This window comes from Galendromus occidentalis, unplaced genomic scaffold, assembly GCF_000255335.2.
Source record: "Galendromus occidentalis unplaced genomic scaffold, Mocc_1.1 scf7180000077141, whole genome shotgun sequence".
Taxonomy (NCBI): Eukaryota; Metazoa; Arthropoda; class Arachnida; order Mesostigmata; family Phytoseiidae; genus Galendromus; species Galendromus occidentalis.
This window is the reverse complement of record NW_003805129.1, coordinates 42,160-50,844: the sequence shown is the minus strand read 5'-3', so window position 1 is coordinate 50,844 and position 8,685 is coordinate 42,160. Positions and strand designations below refer to the sequence as shown.

At 51.7% G+C, this 8,685-nt stretch overlaps 1 protein-coding gene across 1 annotated transcript; it reads left to right on the top strand.

Moving 5' to 3' along the window:
• Window positions 1-7,011: 7,011 nt before the first annotated feature.
• On the top strand, window positions 7,012-8,456 carry Ubc4 (ubiquitin conjugating enzyme 4). Its single transcript, XM_003741278.1, has 4 exons — window positions 7,012-7,284; window positions 7,440-7,632; window positions 7,823-7,935; window positions 8,049-8,456. The coding sequence occupies exons 1-4, from the start codon at window positions 7,222-7,224 to the stop codon at window positions 8,283-8,285; spliced, it is 606 nt and encodes a 201-aa protein (XP_003741326.1). The 5' UTR covers window positions 7,012-7,221; the 3' UTR covers window positions 8,286-8,456.
• Window positions 8,457-8,685: the final 229 nt, after the last annotated feature.

The following is an 8,685-nucleotide window of genomic DNA, read 5'->3' as shown; positions in this document are numbered from 1 at the left end:
TTGGTGCTCGCCGGGCGACAGAGCTAGCCTCGCAAGCTGACCCGCTTGCCATATGAGCATTCTTCAGGTGAGCCATATCGCCTATAGCTATGCGAAGGACAAGTGGGGAGTCGGTCGAGCGGAGAGACGATGCCTCGGTCGTCGGGCATGTAGGGATTCGGAAGGAAGAGAGCCAGCGGATGGGTGTGAGAAAGCGGCTGAGTGCGGAGATCCGAAGCGGGGAAGAAACTCTAGGTGGGCCGAATAGGGAACGTGAGTGCAAAAATGTCCCTATTTATCATCAGGCATTGAAGTCAAAGCGCGATATTAAAAATTCCTTCGTCGGGTGCCATTCAAACGGCGGACGACGAACGATGAGCCTCCGAAATGGTTTGACTCTCTGAGTACTCTGGTGGAGAAGCTCACGCCGCGGGAACGTCAGAAAGAGGGACAACACGGCGAATTCGGAGAGAATTACGCTTCTCGCGTCATCGATACCACTGAGCTCCTTCTAGATACGGCCTGTCGCCGGAGCTGGTGATGTCCGGGACTGGAACTGAAATCTCCGGGTGACAGGAGAATGCATTTGTCGAAGCAGAGTACTTCCGTGAAAATCCTCGTGGATGATCCGGCTGGTTCCCCGGCAAAGGAAAATAAGACGGTGTAGGACACGTATTTCAGCGAGCACACGCTAGGGGAAAAGATTTTCTGACGCCCGCAGGGGCGCAATGAGGAACTCTGTGAGAGAATCTCGCGAATTAGAAACGTTCGCTCCTCAGCAGCTCGGATTTTCTCCTTCTCCTCGCTTAGCCCAATTTCAAGAAGTCGCGAGCACTGCACACTCACGGAAAACAGTACGAATGAGACCGGGTTCGAGGGATATTGGGTAAAAAACGGATTTGGAGCGATAACCGACGCCTCACAACTTGCTAGGTACGCACAGGAGGTTCGTATTGAGGCCTATGCGATTTGTCCCGATCCGGAGAGGACCCAATGACATATGAAAATCCTCTCGAATATTTTGTCCGTGCCGCACCGGTTCTCGGAACTATGATTCCCGACTCTCGTTCGCTTTATATGAGTGGAGAGTTTCTGCTTCTAATCGTGCAGCACTAGACGTCCACTTTCCCACTGCAGGCATCATTCGGTGGAATTTTCGTCCCTTCAAAGGCAGATTTCGCACGAAACCTTTGATCGGAAGGCAATTTCGGGCCACAGGTGATCCTCTTCGGCTTGTCGTGCCGTCTCTGGACGGATTGCCCTGCCCTCATCAGCTGCTCAATAGGGGGGTTTAGGGCTCGAAGTTGCAAACTCTCGGATGTCTCCTTGCGCGGGATCAGCGAACTGTTGATGGGAATGATTACTACATTACGACATTACACGAGCGTAATGTGCCTGCGACTAAAAATCATTCGAAGTCTCGTTTATCGGATACCCAATATTGGAAATCACGCATTACGTACGTTGAGTGAATATTCTCTCGCGGCCCGTCTGATGAAGCAGATTCTAACCGAATCGATCGATTCGACCTCGCGGAGAGAATCGGGTGGAAGGGCGATGCCGCCAGACAGTCGCAAAACGCTCCAAAAAAACGAGATGTTCCGTCCGAAGAGTAGAGACTTCAATTGAAGTATCGCCTGACTGACCATGAGGAGAGTCTGACTATCTGTCCGAAGCCCGCAGCGACGCTCCAATGCTGTTAGCCCGGACGCCCATAAGCTCTGAATTAGTCAGTAGATCCGGGAACTCGGTGTTCCCGCGAGGGGATTCTCCCGAAAACTCTGACGAGTGCCGTAAGGTACGATCCTGTAGGTCTCGTATCGACCAGTCGCTGTGTAGTTCCCCAAACATACCAGTCGTGAATACGGACACTCCTCCCGAGTGATTCAAACCGAATCCCGAAAAAAACTGCGTCTGGATAGCGAGTCCTTGACGGAGTGTCCGACCGTGATCAGCCCTCGGAAACGGGATGTCTCGAGAAGAGCTTAAGGCTGTCCTAGAGCGTTTCCAATGTCCTTCAGTGAAAATTTTTGGAATCGATGTCGGGTGGCAGATGGGGATCTGATCAAAGTAAGTCAATCTGAGTACCGATGCTGACCATGTTCTCGTGATCGGTGAGGGGAATCGCCTCGATAGGTACATCCGATGGAGCTCGGCTGGCGAGAAACACTCTGCGAACTGAAAAGGGCCATGCTTCAGATGCTCCTCCTGCATTCGCTGATCCGGTACTCGGAGTCCGCATGCGGCTAGCGATTCCGATGAGTTGATTTCTTTTGATTTGACATACGTCATGTCTAATTTAATTAGACAAAACTTCCTCTGAACGGTTCTGCCGGCGCCACTGGAGCCGTGAAACTGGTGTCCTTGAGTTCAACTCCCCCGAAATCCTCTCGGGGGGACTGTCGCAGTGATCCCGCAGTGAATCAACTAGATCACGAAAATCGACGCGAAGAGGTTCCCAGAACGCAGAATCGGCACTGAAAATAGCTGAAGAATCTTCATCCCCCGGACGGAATTGGCTAAGCGGGCGCGGATGTTCGCAAGGGTCCCGGGAAAGTCCAGTTGTCCTCCGTTTCGGATCGGGCACAGGCCCCCCTAATACTTTTAATTAACTTTTCTTCGTCTATCCTCATCTCCCTCACCCAGACCTCTAACACTAGCTCTACGGATGGTGAGATCTTGAATTCGACACTCAGGAGCTTGCGAAGGCAAGGAGCTCCATCGCCAGTGATAGTGCAACAAGATAGGGCTCACATCCTTCCTGTTCGCTCTGCCTGCTGCCAGCTTCTTCATCTACCTCCTGTTCGTTTGCCTCTCATGAGAACTACTCGCGCTTCTCCTCGGATTCCGCCCGCCGGCTCGGTGAGAAGCAAAATGGAAGTGGTCTCCCGGCAAGCTTTTTACCATTCCTTGTGGCTGGCTCCTCGGTCTTCCTCTTGCCCAACTCCTTGATGTTCCGCCGTGCGTGGTCCCGAACCGCGACCATAGGGGAGGGGAAACGGATGGGGCGCACGGGCAGGTTACGGGCTCGGAGGAACTTGCCATCCGTTCCGCACTGTTACTGGGTGTTGGTGGCACATATTGCGCTTATTGGTTGACCAGACGAGCCGAACGTCTACTTACCGCTGTAATTTGGCTTGATTGATTTGCCATGGCAAGCCGCAGCCGTCGCTGCAGCCGGTGTTACCGCCGCCGATGCTCAGCCAGCTAGTGAACGAGCTTGATCCGACCAGGAAGCATTCTTCGACCAAGTGGAAAGCGGATCGCAGATAGAGTAGCGAATGGGATGAGGTATTTGCTAGTCTGGCTGACCGACCGACCGTTCTGTCGAGCCGACGACCGACTCGTCTCGGCCCAACTCGAGGCTCAAACCTTCTCGGATCAGCTGACCAGACCCAACTGGTTACTCGGGGAACAGTTAATCCCTGCGAAAAGTTTCGGTGACATTCACGAAGCCTCCCTGTCGCCATTTCCTTACTTGTCCTTAAGTTTCTTAATAAATAATATCGATGGGATTCGCCCACTCGCCTCCTTCCTCGTTAGGATGGATGAGCGGATGGGACGAGTCGACCGACTCATCGGTGAGGGGACGTAACGATCCTGGCGAATCGGATGCTGGCTAAAGCAGGGAAAGCCCCACGTGAAACTCCGCGATGATGCGAGAGCGACCCAGGGTCATACTCTTTTGGACGCGAAGTCCGCCTCGATCAAGAGTACGCTCTCGAACTGTCGTCCCATTCAGGGGTTCCCACTTTGAGGCGGGATCCCGACACCGAAGCCACGAGTTGCACTTGTTTTCGATCATGCATCGGCCTCCCGTATCATAAGAACCCTCAAAAAGCAGTCGTCCTACGGCAACTTCGATTTCTTCGAGTGATGGACGCGGGATCGCGACTTAATCTTGACGGGTCAGCGAAATTGAGAACAATTCCCACATGACCCCCCGACCCTGCTAATCACGCAAAACTGAGAAGCGATCATTCGGGGGAAATCGGCCTGCGCTGGAGCACGCCAGCGATGTCTCGACAGTATAGTGGTGTGAGACCCCAGATCTCGCGGAGCTGACGTAGATAGCAAACCATGTAGATACCAATCATGACTTCATTCGACGCGTCAACAATCAATCAGGCTAGGCACCGATCCCATTGCTTCGCCCAGCTCAAGCTCGGGAAGATTCGTGACAACACGAAGGCAGCTGCATATTATTTCCATGACCTGGAGGAAACCATTCCACAAAACCCGCCGAAGAGCTTCCGCGTTCGTCGGGGGTCCCGCGATGCACGTTTCCCAAATCCATGAAATATTCAAACCTGACGAAACTTTCGTTCAGCGGGATGAGCTCCGATACGGATACGTCAAGCTGACGTCGGGCTGCCGACCTCGAGGAAAATGCTCCGAGTAAACTTTCCAGATACATTTGCTCCTCCCGCGGAACAGAATTCCCGAGTGCTTCGTGGATTTCCTCGAGGGCTGCTTGTCAACGCACCAGAGTACACGCAAACTGAAGATACTGACAGCTCGACCTTCACGGACGACGAAAAACTCTGGATATTTCTTTCCATCTCGAAGCGATCCGAAGACGGGGTCGTGTCGCAAGCGCCAGGAAGCGAGGAGGCGAGAGCTCTAGCTCACTTGTTTCTCTGAGGCCGAAATAATCCTTCGTGGGATGCGTCTGTCCGTGATTGAAACTTTTCAGCAGCCTGCCCGGACGAGGAGTTCCCTCGGGTTCCTCCCCGGAACGATCTCGGTTTGCCGGGTTTGTGGGGCCTCTCAGCTCTCATCTGCAGGTATTATTATTACCACCATCATTACCATTATCATTATTATCATTACCATTTCCCTCCAACTAAATGTCTCGTTCGGAGAAGGATACAGCCTAATCTCGAGGAAGGAATGACTCAATGCGTGTCCATTGAGGCGGGGGCGGATGGATGTCTGAGTGAGTTCTCTCAAGGGTCTTGCGCGTCGCTCTTCGGGTCCGCTACCGACATAACCTGACATACAAAAACTCGACTCCGATTGATTCAATGGGAGAATTTCAACTGCATATAAGGGAAGACATTGTCTGCGGAATGGTGAAAGTGATGAAATATTTCTGTTGGTGGGCTCCGAGGCTCGAGACTCAATCAGATGGATAGCCGCGAGGAATTCTCCCGGAGCATGGCTCCGCCTCGCAATCGTCCCTAGAACTCTGTTCCTAAATTCATTCAATACTACTTCCCCGGATCTTGACCCCACATCTAATGCTGTCGTCCTGACGTAATCTCCGCTCGCAAAATTCGATGCGTCGGAAGTCCGGGCTCCGGGAGGTCTCACCTATCATCCAGGAGCTCCTCACTGCTCGGCATGGAACAGCTGTCGCTCTCTTAAACAGTCCCTCTTCCCAACCTCGATATTGGAATCTTGACGGGGAAGCGACGAATTCCGGGATTTCATCCGAAATTCGAGGGTATGGAGAAGATTATAGGTAGGGCAGGACCGATACGCTTCGATTGTGAGCGAGGAAGAATATTCCGACGCGTGAAATTCGATGCATAGCTACATGGAGACATAGTTGGGTGTCAGTACAAGGGAATCCCGTCATAGTGCGCCTCAGGGAACCGGCGGGAAGCGCCCACTGTGAGCGGGATTCCATCGGAACAGAAATAGGATGTAGTGGAGGTTCGGACCGGGGATATCGTACACGATAAGCGGAATCGCATTGGACGCGAGTCCAAGATCGCGGGACTCAACTGAATGAGCGAATCGTAGGAATGCGGGAGCGGTCAACATCCTGAGGTCGCAGTGGCTTGGTCGGGGACAATTCCGCGCCGGAGAAAACCATCATGGACAGTTTTGGATGCATTTCGACGATTAATCGAAGAAATGGACGAAGCTGGCGATCTGACCCACTCAGGTAACATATAATCGTCTTTCCCATCGCATTCACGGATATTTCTTTCATTGTTTCATATATCGTTCCCCACAAAGAGAGACAAACCATTCGCAATGCGAAGCACCGATCGTTCCCATCCGGAGCCGAGAGCTCCATTCGAGACACTATCGTCTTCTCCTCCGAGTAGATCCATTAGGGGATTTACTGAAATAATATGATGACCCACACAATAATCTCCTGAGCGCTAATGAAAAATCGCCTTCTCCTCGGAACCATTGCGGATTGAGGAATATTATCGGGGACAGTGGAGTCTGTTTCGAGTCTTGAGCTAGCTCGACAAAGACCCTGCTCGATCGGTGTCCCGAGAAGCGTATGTGTATGTGTACGAATATTCTCTCCGCTCACGGAGCCAGGTAGCACCGCGCCATCGCTCGAAGAAGTTCCTCGCTGAAGCTCATTGCGAGAAACGAAGGTTTGACTTGAATTCATCTGTATCCAGCACAGAGGATTTTTAACTTATACTGCTTCGGTCCCTATTGCAGCGCTCCCCTCAGTTTCCTGAACCTTATCGTGATTCCTACGGAGAATCACGCGAGCCTCTCCGAGCTGGAACCACGCAAGACGGCTTCCACAGGGATTCCACTCGTTTCCGTTTTGCCCGAGGCAGCACTCAACGATGGGAGCATTCCATCCCATTCCGTATATCAACACGGACTCCCCACTTCACCATTAGTCTGCTTCCACGGGGAATTCCCTCGAGTCTCGAAGAAGGCATTGGATTCGACGATCCCGGATCGAGTTCGTTCAGTTCTCAAATTGCCAGATGGTTCATCGATGACGCCAGAATGGAAAGTCAAGATTTTCCGCCGAACCGTCTTCTCCTCATACAGACTTCAGTACAGTACGCATCGTCGTTCTCACAGGATTCGATAACGGCCGGGAGCACATCCACAACAACGAAGCAGACTTCAAGCAGACCGGAGCCAACCTACACGCACCGAAAAGTTCGTTCCCCAGGATTTCTCCCTCGATCAGCAAGTCTAGAGAAGATCGATACCCATTGGAAATTTCCCGTGAGGAAAAATTATCCATCAAGGGGGCTTTGAAGCGCCCGGTGCGCTCTGGCCGCCTCAGAATGCGTCCATTCACCCACTGCTACAGAACTTCTTCTACCATTTGATCTCGTAGCGACTTGCGAGGACCTGACGGAACTGCTGTCAGTAGAAACCAAGTTAGCGATCAGGAAGAGCTGCGCGCCAGAAAAGTGGAAGGCTGTCCTCGATCATATCGCCCCCTCCGAGATATTTCCCGCTGCAAGCTGGTGAGAAACGCAGGAAACCGCCGTAGGTCGAGAGTTCAACATAACCATGGCTAATATAGCGATGCAACGGATTCGCAGAGAATTCAAGGAGGTTGTCAGATCCGATGAGGTAAATGATGCTTCGCTGATGAAATCGAGTTCATTCTGGTGAAAAATAACCTATTCGAACAATATCTTGGAGTGCAGGACTCGTCGCTCGAGTTCCGTATGATGAGTAAATCACCCCTCTTGGGCTCCGATTTGAGCAAGTTTCGCCATTCACAGCAATCTATAAAATTGGAATTGCAAGAAGACAACGTTCTCAGTCTGACGGGATACATCACGGGACCCGAGAAGACGCCCTACGAGGGAGGTCGTTTCCACGTTCAGATTACGATTCCCGAAACGTACCCATTCAATCCCCCAATCGTGAAATTCACGACGAAGCTATGGCACCCAAACATCAGCTCTCAAACAGGTAAGCGTTTCGTCGTCGGGAACATCGGGGAATCCTGTTTCTCTCTGCTACCTTGTCTATTGCAGTCCGTCAGAGGAGGCCATTCGGGAGTGAGATACGTCGAGGACGATCAGCTCAGTAATTCGAAGTCTAATTGCTAAGGTTGGCGATTCGAATCTGACGTGTAATCATGTGGCTATTTTCATCACAGGTGTGATTTGTCTCGACATCCTCAAAGATCAGTGGGCAGCAGCGATGACGCTCCGGATAGTTCTATTATCGTTGCAAGCATTGCTGTCCGCTGCGGAACCGGATGACCCGCAGGTGCGTGCGAAGTACTCTTCGTATTCTCAATTCTCGGGGAAGGAATTCGTTGGCTCTGTGATCCAACTCCGGACCAAGTCTTCGCGGAAACTCACCCTCCTTAACTCTTCCAGGACGCCGTAGTAGCGAACCAGTATAAGACCAAGCACAGTCTTTTTCAACAAACAGCCCGGTTCTGGGCGCAGACTTTCGCTGGCGCTCCCGGACCGTTGAACCCCGATTTCCAAAAGAAAATTGACAAATTCCTGGAAGTCGCTCCGCGAGCCGACAGGCACACGGCCATCCAGCAATTATCCAACTTCGATTGGAATATTGATAAAGCGATTGAGGATGTGTACAAAAGTGATTAGATAGACATGTGACGAACTCTAACACTGGCTGTCATGATTCCGAGCATGAGAAAAATTGACCTCTCAAATACGGCCGGAGAGTGCGTGTGATACATAATATAGATTCGTGAGTGGAAGTTTTATAAATAATGCGCGACCTTCTACAGCTATGGAAGACAGTGCGCTCGAAAATCGGTATTCCGGATTATCTTCGTCCCATTAGCAGTGCGTCCCATTCGCAGGAGACTCAGCTTATGATGAAGTGCAGTCGAGTCCATCGTTTGGAGCCCTCACTCCATTTATTACGAGTTCAGTAGGTATAGCTCTCTTCTAGCAAGAACCAGCGCTCAAAATGGATCCTGTCTGTGTCCGCTAGATTTCGAATGAGAAGCTCTTCCCTCAGTTCGGTCGGAGCTTCAGC

Coding starts and splice junctions, on each gene's coding strand:
- Ubc4 (XM_003741278.1), top strand. CDS start 7,222: ATGGCTAATATAGCGATGCAACGGATTCGCAGAGAATTCAAGGAGGTT. Junction 7,633..7,822: donor AAACATCAGCTCTCAAACAG/GTAAGCGTTTCG, acceptor TTTTCATCACAG/GTGTGATTTGTCTCGACATC. Junction 7,936..8,048: donor CGGAACCGGATGACCCGCAG/GTGCGTGCGAAG, acceptor TAACTCTTCCAG/GACGCCGTAGTAGCGAACCA.